Below are 13,626 nucleotides of genomic sequence, written 5' to 3' on the forward strand. Positions count from 1 at the left end.
CATCCCTCCATCTGGAACGGCTTTCTTGCCCCTCACCTGTCCTCACCTGAGCATCCTTGAAGACAGAGCCAGGTTTCCTGCTCCGGATTCCATCCCAACTCCTTAGCCCACTCCTACGAGAACCATAATTCTGAGCAGGTCCTTCTGTCACTGTCCTCTGAGCCCTGCCTGGCACCACCCTCTTCCCCAGTACCCCTGCATCCATGTTCTTCTGAGTGGCCTGGTCTCTCTGCAGAGACGCAAACCTGTATGTATCTCCAGGGCAACCAGGGGTTGGGGGTGGGGTGGGGTGGGGAGCTAGCTCACAAATCTCTGCAATTGTGTTCTGAGTGACTCCGAGGCCTCCCTGTGTTTGCCCAGGGGCAGGGGTAGGAAGGTGCTTAGTGTAGAGCTGGTTGTGTCCCTTCTCTTCAGAACTGCTTAAACATGGACACTAGAGCTCATCCTGCCTAACTTTCCCTTCAAGACCCCTCTCCTGACTTTTCAGTACTCTGGGGCCCTCGTTCTGAAGGCCAGGCCCAGAAAATGACAACTTTTAAAAGGTTACCCACCCCTCCAAGGGACTTACAACATCTAATGGCTCAAAGGGGCCTGGGGCTGTAGTTCAGTTGATAGAGTGCCTTGCCCAGCATGACCAAGGCTCTGGGGTTGAGCCTGGCACTGCACTTACACAATACCGACAACATAAAAACAGCATGGTGGTGCATACCTACAGTCCCAGGGCAGGGGATGGGAACTCAGAAGGATTAGGAGTTCAAGTTTACCCTAGGGATATATAGTAGATTCAAGGCTAGCCTGGGCTACATGAAACTCTGCCTTAAAACAAGAACAAAAACTAAATGTCTGAAAGAGGCTGAAGAGACATATCAAGGAAAAAAAAGGGGGGGGGCAGGGTACCATTCACTATCTACCATCCCCAGCTAGGCCATGGTCCTCAAAGCTTCCGCAGATACCTGAGACCAGGCAACAGCATCCCAGAGCCAGGGCTTCTCTGCTTTGAGAGCCAGAGTATTCACAGTTTTGGGAATTTTCCTAAAGACTCAGTTTCCCCAACTGAAAAATGTGGGTCACAAAAGAGTTTTGAGGTGCATGAGATAGGTGCATGTCGTGCACAGCAAAGGGACAGGCCTTTGAGAACCTTCCTTCCCACTCTTTCACCTTAAGCCAAGGCCCACACAATCCCAGGTCCAGGCTGCTCCAGGACGATGCTCCTCCCTGGCCCCACAGGGGTAGCTTTGTTTACTGCTCTTGAGTACCAGTTCCTCCCCCACCCCCCATGGCTCTTTCTCTCCCTCAAGCCAGAGCCTCAGCTATAACTTGGCTGAGAACCTCAGCCTGGTGACAGGGGCTGGCCAGAGGAAAGCTCTTAGCAACCCAGCCTCCCAACCCAGGGCCTCAATGATAAAAGGAGAGAGGGCTGGCCAAAGCTCAGCGTGCCAGGAAGAGGCATCCAGCAGGGTCTGCAGAGGCCACAGTGGCAGCCTGGCAGACCTCTGTAATCCCAAGCTGCTGGTGGAGAAGAGCTCAGGGGATGCTCTCCCTCTCTCTGCCACCACCAGAAGAAAGAGGCCTCAAAACAGGGCACTCTTGCACTCTTGGCTGGTCCCCCTGGGGAACCAACCCTCTCCATTCAGGGGCCCCTCCGTCTAATTCAGGCTGAGTTCTCAAAGTCTTTTCAAGATTCTGAAACTTTCCACCCTCAACCATTAGGTCAATCCTTGAACAGTTAGTATCAGGCAAGTACAAGAAGCTGAGAAAGCCCCTTTCAAAGGCAACTCACTAACTTGGGGGACAGGGACCCTCCCCAGGCCCTCTCAGCCCCAGTCTGGCAAACAGGGGCTATGGGGGTGGAGTACATCCCTATACCTCTCTGGCTCCTGCAGGCCCTGGGACCTGAGCCCCAGCAGCAGCAGCTTGGGTATCTTGGGCTCCAGAGGTCTGCATATGCCCTTGCTAAAGTGCATGGGCCCTTGAACAGATGTGGGAGGGAAAAGCCTAGAGCCCCAGCAGGCTCACTGTTAAGTCAAGGAGCCAGAGAGCATCCTCAGAAACCATCAGGATGCAGCTAGGGATGCAGGCCAGTGGGTAGAGTACCTGCCTAGCAACCATGAAGATTTGGGTTCAGTTCTCAGCACTGTGTAAACCAGGAGTGGGAGGGGATGCCCATAGTCCTGACACTCAAAAGGTAGAGGCAGAAGAGGCAAGAGTCCAAAGTCATCCCTAGCTACATACTGGGTTTGAGGATAACCTTGAAACCATGTCTTAAAAAAAAAAAAAATCAGTAGCACACACAACACCTGTGTTGGGCTCTACCTGCTGATGGGATGCTGGCGTCTGGGTATCTCAGAGCTCCAAGGACTGAGAAACTAATGCACCCCAGGGTCCTGAAAGAAAGGGCCAGCTCAGGCCTCAAAGTAACCTCAACCCATAATAACCTGTTCCCAGAGACCATTATGGCAGGAAGGTAGACACAGGATCTTTAGAAGACAGATGGATGACAACAAAGTTATCAGATGACCCCCTCAAGTGGGATCTCTGCAAAGGGTGGTCAGCACAGCAACATGAACAGAGCACTCAGGAGTGTCAGTGCGTGCGTGCGTGCGTGCGTGCGTGTGTGTGTGTGTGTGTGTATGTGTGTGTGTATGTGTGTATGTGTGTGGTATGTGGTGTGTGTGTATGAGTGTGTATGTGTGTGTGAGTGTGTGTGTGTGAGTGTGTATGTGTGGTGTGTGTGTGAGTGTGTGGTGTGTGTATGAGTGTGTATGTGTGTGTGTGAGTGTGTATGTGTGGTGTGGTATGTGAATGAATGTGTATGAGTGTGTGGTGTATGAGTGTGTGAGTGTGTGTGTGTGTGTGTGTGTATGAGTGCGTATGTGTGGTGTGAGTGTGTATGTGTGGTGTGTGTGTGAGTGTGTGGTGTGTGTGTATGTGTGTGTGTGAGTGTGTATGTGTGGTGTGGTATGTGAATGAATGTGTATGAGTGTGTGAGTGTGTGTGTGTGTGTGTGTGTGTGTGTGTGTGTGTGTGTGTGTCCTTCTGTCCCTTTCTTTCCCAAAAGCTATCCATGTCCTGGAAATTTCACCGGCTTCCAGATCCCAAAGCCATGAGTTCAGAAAGTCAAGGCATTTAAGTGGCTCGTTGCTGAGGCTTCAAGTTAGCAAGGGTATTCCTTCTCAGGAACCCCAAGGCAAGGCAGGCCAATGCCCCTCCCTGGGGTGGGGGGTGGGGGTGGGGGACAGTGTCAGGGTGTAGCCACAGCCAGGGTCCTGCTCATCTGATGTTGACCTGCGGTGATGGGCAGGAACAGGCTGTGGGACCTTCTGGAACCTTCTGTGGGGTACTCAGCTGCCTGGAAGTAAGATGCCACAGCAGGAGTTCGGGGGCTTTACCTGGTTAATTTTTAAAAATTAAAAATTAAAAAAATGAATGAGTGTGTGTGTGTGCGCGCGCACGTGTGCGTGCGCGTCAAGAGTCTTCCTCAGTCACTCTCTACGTTCGGTTTTGAGATAGCCTCTCCCCAAACCTGAAACTCACCAATTAGGCTGGACTGGCTGGCTGGCAAGCTCCAGGTGCCCCTGGCCCCATCTGTCCAGCCCTGGGATCACAGCACACGTAGCCACATCTGACTTATCTGCGTGCTGGGGGGGGGGGGGTGTCCCAACTCAGGTTCTCCCGCTTATGCAACCACTTTACCGACGGAGCCATCTCTCCACAGGCCCAGAACGCAGGGGGTTTTGCAGGCATATTGTGTGTCCCAAGCATATTGCAACAGCACGAATCGACCAAACCAGGAGAAAGAACATCAACTTCTCATCTATCTGGGACAGGAACACGGCCTGCTTGGAAGAGCTTCCTCCCCGCCCACAGATTATGAATCAGTTTTGGTCAGGACTGCAGTAGGGGAGCAGTGAGCTAACCACTGAGAGACACTGCCTAGCTCTACAGACAGTGAGATGCTGGCATGGGGGTGGGGGACACACAAAGGAAACAGTGCCATAGATCATCTCCTCCTATGGCATCTGCAGAGCACCCAACCTGTATGTGACTTACACGCTAAGCGGGAGTGGACACTGTAAGGGAACAGGTTCTCAGAACGCTGGGGCCCCGCCCGACACCGCACGGTGAAACTCAGAACGCTGGGGCCCCGCCCAACACCACACGGTGAAGAACAAAAGCAAAGGCAAGGCCTGTGTCTTCTGTCCGAAGCTCTCTAGCTCTGGCCGCGGTCTGGGCTTGTTGCCTTGTCTGACAGCAGTGAGACAAACGGCCCTGGAGTCAGGCTGAGCCAGGATTTGCTGTGTGTCTTTATCCATCTCTCCTCTTCACTGGCCTCATCTTCTGCGACTACAGGAAGAGGATTAGTAACAGCACAGACCATGGAGGTCTCCATAAAGATTAATAGGCTAATGATATAAACTAATTTTTTTTTTTTTTTTTTTTTTTTTTTTTTTTTGCAGTGCTAGGGGTAGAAGCCAGGCCTCATCAATGATGGGCAAGTGCTCTATCAGTGAGCCACACCCTCGGGCCCTCTTATAATACTTACAGTGGGGGTGGGGGTGATAATTCAGCCTGTAGGATGATTGTTTTGTAAGCATGACAACTTGGATTGGATCTCGGTGTGGTGAGGGCAACACTGCAATCCCAGGGCTTGGGAGGCAGTCCGGGAGGGTCACTGGGCCCTGCTGGCCAGCCAAGTCATTGAATCAGTCTCTCTCTCTCTCTCTCTCTCTCTCTCTCTCTCTCTCTCTCTCTCTCTCACACACACACACACACACACACACACACACACACGACATACCCTAAGCACTTTGGGGATAGTAGCTACCTCTTCTTCTGTGGCTGCCCTCTCTATGAATCCCTTGAAAACAGGAATCTACACCCAGTCAAAGGCTGAGGGCTGCTTCTACTTACAAGCAAATGGAAGAGACCAACAGGACCATTCCCAACCCTCAAACAGTGCTGTGGGGCCCACAGGTTCAGGGAGCTTGACCCTACGACCGTATGTTTTTGGGCAGTTAACCCTGAGCGTGGGGTCCCTGGCAACCTCCTCAGTGGGAATGTCTTTTTGTTTTTGTCTCTGTGTGGCTGGAGCGCCTGGGCTGGGAGCCCTTGTCCTCACAGGCCCCAGTGCATTTAAATCTGTGGCATGAGTGGCGTGTTTAGCTCAAGCCTGTGGTATGTGTGCCACGTTTGTTTAGCTTGTACCTTCTTGATGCTTCAGCTCTGCTGATGTCCAGTTCAGAGTAGTAGCCTTCCGACACCTCCATATAGTTCCCTACAGGACCGCTTTAAAGGCCAAGGCCCAATCTAGAGAATAAGAAAAGCTGAAAGAACACAAAGTGTCGTAACCGAGCTCCCTGGAGATGGAAGGCAGGGAGCTCTTTGCCAGAGCCAACTTGCCCTTTTTTCCAGAGCTCATCTGGAAACAAATGACCTCACTCTGTAGCCTGGGGCCAGGGTGACCACTACCCTCCTTGAAAGCTCTGGAGACAGAGCCAGGATGACTGACCATGCCATGTCTACATCCCTTAGCCAGGTTGAATTCTCTTGTTGTCGACTCTTGGGTCAAGGAGAGGAAAGGAAGGTCCACATCTGGGTCAGCCTCCTCTCTGCCTGACTGCTCTACCTTCTGCAGGTCACTTGGCTTTTGAGTGATGGATTCTTCATCCGTAAAGTGGTGATAAGAAAAGCATCCTGCAGCAGGGCATCCTTTGCCTCCAGTGAGAAGATGCCCGTACTCCACTCTCCTCCCTGTGGTGCCCAGGCAAAGGCACCGTGGGCATCAGAGCTCGGCTCCAGACATTTGCCCATCTTGCCCTCTCACTGTGCCTCACACCCACACCTAGGTGACCCCTGTTTCATCTGCCACCCCCTCCTCTTCATTCTTCTTAACACAGCTCAAGTCACTCCCCGAACCTTTGTGGATCAGCTACTACTAGAAGCATCAAGGCAGAATCAAGGCTGGTCCAGGCCTCCAGGACTGCTGATTTCACAGCCCCGGGATGCTAGTCCGTTTTCTTCCTTCCTGATGTATTAAAACTCACTGCCAGGCGTGTGGTGAGTGCTTCACTGGGACAGACTCCCCCGGAGTTAGTAATAATCCCGCAAAGTGTTCCTGTCATCCATCCTAGCTGCTAGATGGGGAAGCACGTTCCGAGAGGTTAGACAGTTTGCCAGAGAACACGGAGCAAGTAAATGAGAGAGGGTTACCTATCTGACTCAAAACCTGCCTTCCTCAATGCCGTTGACTCCCTCTCCTCACCAGAAACTGTCTGGAAGGGAAGGCTGCTTCTGGATGGGGCTGCAAGTCTGGACCAAAGTCTTCCATCCTCAGTGTGCTGGACAAGGTGTCCTCTGTTGTCCTTAGACCAGACAAGACACTTCCCAGTTCTGCCAGGTGCATCTGTTCACATGTGCCCAGGACACATACTTACTACCACTGTGATGACCACAATGATCTTGAAGGATGAGGACTAGGAAATGGAGATTGGAAAGGCTGTGCTTCCCGAGTCAGAACTTGGGCTTGCATCCACCTCTGACCCACATAAGCTCCGTGATGTGGGTGTGGTGACCTCTCCACCCTCAAGGCTCTGTTTACTCATCCTTAAACTGAGGGGACTCTCCCCCGTGCAGCTGGCCTAAGGCCTCAGATCTATGGTTCATGCAGACACTCTGTAAACCGGAGTCCCCAGTAGACCACACAGCCCCTCAGTGCTCCTTTAATTAATTAGAAGGAAGGACCCGGCCAGAAACTGATTACAAAGTCCCTCCAGGGGCCTCTGTAGGGGGGGGAGGAAGAAGGGTTAGTGGTAGCCCCCTCCCCCACTCTTTCACGCCCCCCAAGCAGCTGGTGCCACTCCAGGCCCACAAAGGGAGGCTCTTTCTAAACAGCTCCTTCTCACATGGCAGCCACTGGCTTTGCATCTGCCCTGCCCTGCCCTGGCAGGGTCTGCCTGCCCTGTGCCAGCTGCTCCCAGCTGCCTTGGCTGCAGGCTGCTCTGGAGCTCGGGCCTTGGGCCCCCAGGGGCCATCTAGTAAGCACAGAGTAGTCCACGTAGCTACTCTAGAGAGGTGGGAAGGGGCAGGGATGTGCACACAGGGACTCCACACATTCCCTCATCTTCTGGACAGCCTACCAGCTCTCGCTGGCTGCTCTGGTGCCAGGAGCCGAAACTTTGCTGGCATTGGGGGCTGCAGTGGTGCTGGCTAAGGCTGTGTCTGCTCCAGTTTGCCGGGCCTGTCCAAGAGCAGTGGAAAAACTCACTCCATCCATGAGTCTCCAGGCCTGATGCAGCCAGGCCAGGGGCCCTGCCAGCAGCTGTGCTTCTAACTGGCAAGCGCACGTCTGCACGGGCTTCACGGTCCTTCCCAGACGACTCCTAAGAGTGACCACAGGTGCCAAGGGGTGAGGTCTCCCACTAGAGAACACAGGGCCTCTGAGCCTAGCAAGGACAAAAGGACTTACTGTCTTTTCTAGGGAATGGGTTTTACTACCCAGTGGCAGAGAAGATGGAAGGAAGATGGAAGGAAGAAATGGAGAGATGGAGGGATGAAGGAACCTGCATCTATTGAGTGCTTACAGCACGCAGGCAGGACAGACTGCTCCTGACTGCCACCCAGGCCACCCTGAGACCTAACCTGCGACCCTGTCTCATCCCATCCATTTGCTGTTCCTCTGAAGTCCTGGAGGGCAGGGTCTGTGTGGCTTGTGTGTTCTGTGTCCCTGGCAACTAGCCATTGACTGGTCCAGGTGGGTATTCTGAAGATGAGAGCTTGGGGAAGGCTGAATGACTGAGCCACACACCTTCCTGCCTGGGAGTACCAGACTCCTGGAAGGGGGACAAGAGGCAGGAGGAGGCAGGAGGGGCTGTGGGATGGATGGAAAGCTGGGTCTTCCCTGGCACTTTAGGGTCATTGGACCAGGCTTGTGACCTGTAGACTAACCAGTCAGAGGTGGAGGAGAGAGAGGAACTAGGGATGGGCTGTTGGGACCCAGGCTGGACTGTGGGTTTGGACTCCTCTGCCATCCTGACAGTGAGACTCCATCATTATTTTGGCCTTTGTACATGCACATTCGGACGCGGACACACACACACACACACACACACACACACACACACACACACTTTGAATAAGGAGATGGTCCAGCAGAGGGGAGTCCAGATCCCAGCATCGCAGACAGGGAAAGGCGAGGGTGGACAGTTACTAGACTCCCAGCTGACCACTACTATCCAGGCTGCCCGCGGTCCCTTTGAAGGGTAACCACACAAGGAAAGAGGCCGTTCAGAGTCTGAAAGACCAGCTTTCAGCCCTCTAGCCCCAGGCTGGCCAATGGCTAGGGCGGGTCATGACCTGTGCTCCCAGGATCTTGGGGGTGGGGGTGGGGGGGGCCGCAGCCTCCTTTTCCAAGGAAAAGCGTAGGATGTTTGACATTGCTAACGGTTTCCTCCCACTGGTGGCTCCGCAGATCCCCAGGAGGCATCTGGTCTTTGCTAAACCCTGTTTCCTAGGCAGGGTAATGCCTTCCTCGGCCCCTTCACTTTCAGTGGAAGCCAGGGCCTCCTGTAAGTAGGCAGATTACTGTGATTAAGGCAGGAGGAAGAAGGCTGGTTTACAAAGAAGATGTGGTGACAATGTATCCCCTTTCCTGGAGACACTCACTGTTCAGGTAGGAGGTGGCTGCCTTAGATCCTGATCATGTACAGCTGGCTCCTGCCACGCAGGGTGCATTGTGATCTCCACGTTAGCCTCAGAGCCTGAGCCGCTTACCAGCTCACTCAGCGCTTCTCAACCTTTCTAACGCTGCGACTCTTTAACACAGTTCCTCACGTTGCGATGACCCCCCAAGCATACAATTATATTCCTTGCTACTTCATAACCGTAGTTTACCACTGTTAGGAATCGAAGTGGAACTATCTGATATGCACCCTCAAAGGCGTCTCCACCCACAGGTTGAGAACCACTGCTTTAACTCAACGCAGCACGTAGAAGGATAGAGAAGCCCAGTCAGTGTAAGAGACCTCTACCTCCAGTCAGATCTCAATAGAGACCAGCACGACGCCTACATACAGCCCACAGGCTTTTCTTCCGGCCCATGAGCTTGTACTTTGCACACAGTTCTGATGTTTTTTATGCTCTGATCTTTCGACAGTGGGTCAGATGTTGCGAGGTTGCGGGTGCCAGGGAATGGATCTAGACAGGACACTAGGAAGAGAAGGCATGAGATGTGAGCACGGCTGTGGCCTGGAGGGCCTGCCACCAGGAAGCAGTCTCTGGGCTCTCCCAGTGGGCTAGCTTTGTAGAGTCACAAGGTGTGGCCATGACCAGGTGCCTACAGGGTGGGAAGGGGCACCTGGCCCTTCCCTTGTCTGTATTTCTTCTTTGTCCCCCTCCCCTAACCAATTTCATAAAGAAATTAGGGTAACTTGCCAAAGCACATTCAATAGAGTTGAACATCATAAGAAAGGTGCCCTAACATGCTACTAGGCTAGAAGGCCACAGCATGGCTGTGCCACTACTGGCACTTAGGGCAGATACCAAAGTCCCTCCACAGATACTGAGGCTTTTGATGCAGAGGCTCCGCATGAGGAAGGGCTTGGGAAACATTGAGCGACAAAGTAGAAAGTGGGAGAGCGAGGCTTAGCTCCGTAAGGAAGTGCCACTCAGTCCAGCAACTTCCTTCCTCCTTTTGTCCTCTCTACCTTGCCAAGTCCTTCTGAGAGCCCAGTGTCTGTGGCTTCCACCAAGCACTAGCCCCAGAGGACTCTGTCAGAGGACAGAGCGGGACACCATGACTCTTCACCTGGAGCAGGATGATGGTCATCATGGGTCCCTCTTCCTCATAGTGATTCCATCGCCCACATTCCTTGCTGGGTTCTCCTTTTCAGTCTGTGAGGAACTGGACCAACCCCAGACACCAAACAGTCTCAAGTCTACCTTATCAGAGCGGAAGATGCGGCTCACTAAAACCAGCTCCTGCCCGAGGATGGGTGTGTGTGTGAGAGAGAGAGAGAGAGAGAGAGAGAGAGAGAGAGAGAGAGAGAGAGAGAGAGAGAGAAACAACTGGTCCAAGGTCATATGGCCAGTTAGTGGCCAACCTTGAACTAGAGGCCATGCATTCTAACTCTCAGGGCAATGGAAGAGCCTTGTTCAGCGGGCCTCCCTGTGCCTTACAGGAATGGGGTTGTTCCGTGCAGGGCTGGTGCAGAGAGAGAAGACAGGGTTAAAGTGGGGATTTTACTTAATCCTCTGATCTGGCTTAAGCCAAAGCCACATTGGTTTGAGCAGGAACCAAGAGACACAGGGAAGGAGGGTTTGTTGGGGGGCTGGGCAGGGAGGCGTCAAAGGGTGTTAGGCAAGACTCCTGTGTACCTTAAAGGCAAGTGGGCTAAGTGGGCCCCACTTGGATGATCTCCCTGTCCTGTGCCTTCCCAGGCCTCCAGACAGTGTCTCTGTGCCATGGAAGTTTCACAGTCAATAGTACAGAGCAATGGGGCACGGTCTCCAGCTGGAGTCTGAGGCAGACTAGAGGGTAAATCCTCATCTTGCCATATATGTGTGACCTTAGGCGAGTCACTGCACCTCTCTAAGCCTCCATTTCTTCCTCGGTTAAATAGTTTTACATTCAAGGGAGAAAAGTTGTCTGAACCTGTGTACATAGACAGGAGAGGTTTCTGAGTCAATTCTCTGGCGTCATAATCACCAGCCTTAGTGCTTATTTCCCCCACCCCCACCCCCACCCACTGGGCCTGTGAATTACTTTTCTGCCCCCTCCTGCTCGGAAGCTTTGGCATTTACAACCTCAGTAACAACCATCCCTCGGCCTAATGGTATTTGTGCTCATTTGAAAACACTAAGCACCCTGCCATTTGACATAGCAAGCTTGACAGAGTACCCTAAGCCCAGGTACGTACACACCCAGGCCTCCAGTTCACACTCTCAGAACTCTCCCAAGTCCCAAAGCTGATGGCGATGACAAAGTCTGAAGTGGAGTCGAAGCCGGTGTGAGTGTGTCACTGGGGTATGGAGCTTATTAGAAGGATCTAGAATGGACACCCTCGCCTTTCCCGTCTAGCTCTGACCACAGCAGGCTGCCTATCCTGCCTGGCTTCCACTGAGCCAGCTGTGAGAGCCAGCTGAGCAGCTGGGCAAGGTGGAGTTTTGCCGAGGTGTATGGATGGCTAAATCCATGGTCAATGCCAAAGCCAAGCCTAAAGCCAAGGATGTTAGATCTGGAACCGACATAACCTGGGAAGAGTATAGTTCACAGTCTTCTCTAGTTTTCCCACCAAGGCCCATCTTATCACTCTTTCATGGCACAAAAGGAAACTGGAGCCCAAAGCAGGCCTAGCCCTCCACAGCCTTAGCACCGAGCTCATCCCACCGGACCCGTCGGGCTCTCCTCTTAACTCTATCCTTCCTTCCGAAGGCAGAGAAGATATCCCAAAAAAGTTCTTCAACAAACCCGGGCTGCTGTGACAAGCCCAAGAACCTCCTCCAATCTGGGGCCTGGCAGGATGCCCCCCTTCTCTTCCCTGCCACACTCCTGCCCACCCCATCCCAATTCAGTAGAGCCGAAGTCATTGGCAGCTGCTCATGGATCCGGGTAGCGCCTCCACGAGATAGCTTTGGAGTGGGGCCGGGGCTTCTGGGGTACACAGCAGAGGCAGGCAGGTGGGGTGCAGTTGCCCTCGTGAGCCCGGCCAGTATGGCCAGCCTGTCCCTGAATCATCAGCATGCGGGCCCTCAGTCCTCACGGCGCGTGACACTGAGGGACAGACACCCAGTGCGCCCGCCATCCTAAAGCAGCTCTCCGGGAGTTAAAACTGCAGCGTCTTCCATAAGGGTTAAAAATGCAGTCCCGGGGCGCGTGGGGATGTGGTCCACACTGTCCAGAACAGCTGCGAAGCGCATTCCCTCCCGGCATCCCGCAGTTCCCCGGGGGCCGAGCGACTCCTGGGAGCTGGAGCGCGCGCGCGCGCGCGCGCCAGATTCCTTCCTGCGCCCCTCGGCCCCCGACCCGGGGGGCTGCAGCACCCGCGGGTCCCCAGCGCGGCGACGATCTGCTCTGCTTACCTTTGTGACAGTCATGCAGAAAGCGGGCGGCGGGGCTGGGCGCAGGCGGCAGCGGGAGGCTGGGCCGGGCTGGGGACCGCACGCTCGGGAGGCCGCTGGCTGATGTCAGCCGCGGCCGAGCATCTATAATAGATGAGGCCGCCGCGCCGCAGGAAGGCGAGGCAGGAAGAAAGGCGGGCGGCGGGCCGGGCGGGGGGCGGGGAGGACCGACCGGGGACTCGCTACAAAGAAGAGGCGGAGGCAGAGGCGGGAGCGTAGTCCGGGCGCCTGGCGGTCCCCAGCCCCGCGGGTCCAGGCGCGGCCCCCTCAGGCTCCTGGCACCTGCGGCCGGGGCCGTGGGCGGGGACCCGGCCTTCAGTGCCGCGTTGGCTCCGGGCGCTGGGTGAAGTCACACGCTGGACGGGCGCGGCGCGCGGCCGGAGATGCCTTCCCAGGTCCGGTCGCCCCCTGGAGGTTCTCAAAGTCCACCCTGCAGCTGCCACACCAGTTCAGTGTGGTCAGGAGGGCCCCTGGAAGCACTCCTTTGCATCTAAGTACTCAGAGATGTGCTCGCCCAAGGCCAACGTGGTCCGTGTTACTTAGGAAGCGACAGGACAGGAGTGGAAAGTGACTTGGACAACGGCATAGGGCCCAGTTGGTCCTTGGCTCGCCAGACTCACTGGAGGCCCTCCGTTTGGTGGGAAGCTTCTTAGAAGCCCCCTTTGCAGACCCTGCGTCCTATAGTTATAGGAACATATAAGGAGCTTTCTGTAGAAGAGGCAGGACCACCCCTCCTCAAGACAGTCTGCATCACTGTTTGGGGAGATGACAGGTGCCAGTGTTCTGCACGAATCCTGCCCAGGTCACCTGCACCCTGAAACAGCTACAGGAATTTGAAGTACGATTGCTTGAACATGGCCACCAAGTACCTGGGCAGAACCGGTTTGGACAGCCACAGAGGAGGGAGGAGGGAGGAGGGAGCAAGGTATTAGGGGCACCTCACTCTCTCCTGGGGTTCTGAAGAGTGCCACCCGCTCTGGAGAAAAGTGCAGGAACAGGGAGGTAGGACACCTGTCCCATGCCCCAGCTGTATTTCAACATCAGTGCTACAACCACAGCGACCACATCTGTGAAGGGCTTTGTTATTATTTGCGATATTGTTATTTACAGGTTTTTGTTTTTATTTCCGGCAGCAGCCCAAAGAGTAAGCAGATGTGGGAGGGACATGCCTGGGATGACACAGTGATAGAGCCAGGAGCTACAGGGCTCCTCTACAGCTGCTGCCATCTTTGAACCTCTTATGCGTCTCCTCTCGCCTTGCAGCAACTTCCTAGGTCTCTATTGAGAGCAGGTGTAGGCTCAGGCCTCAGGCATTGGCTCTGTACCAGACCCCTCCTAGGTGTAGTCATGGCAGACCTCAAGTTTTCCCTGCCCCACCCCTGCCCCAGGAATGCCCACCTCATCCTCTGCACCTGACCCACTGTACCCCATTTCTGGAACCCCACCCTTACCTGACACTCCAACCACTAGTACACTTAGTTTCAGAGTATCTGAGGTTTCCCCACATACTGT

The 13,626-nt window shown here is 54.3% G+C and overlaps 1 protein-coding gene across 1 annotated transcript in view; it reads right to left on the reverse strand.

Annotated features, from left to right (window-relative positions):
- Coro2b (coronin 2B) overlaps positions 1-12,407 on the reverse strand; it is a 105,199-nt gene extending 92,792 nt beyond the window's left edge. The window contains exon 1 of the mRNA XM_051156623.1: positions 12,076-12,407. Coding sequence (XP_051012580.1) covers positions 12,076-12,090 — 15 coding nt within the window. The 5' untranslated portion in view covers positions 12,091-12,407. The remainder of the gene's footprint in view (positions 1-12,075) is intronic.
- Positions 12,408-13,626: the final 1,219 nt, after the last annotated feature.

This window comes from Acomys russatus, chromosome 14, assembly GCF_903995435.1.
Source record: "Acomys russatus chromosome 14, mAcoRus1.1, whole genome shotgun sequence".
NCBI lineage: Eukaryota > Metazoa > Chordata > Mammalia > Rodentia > Muridae > Acomys > Acomys russatus.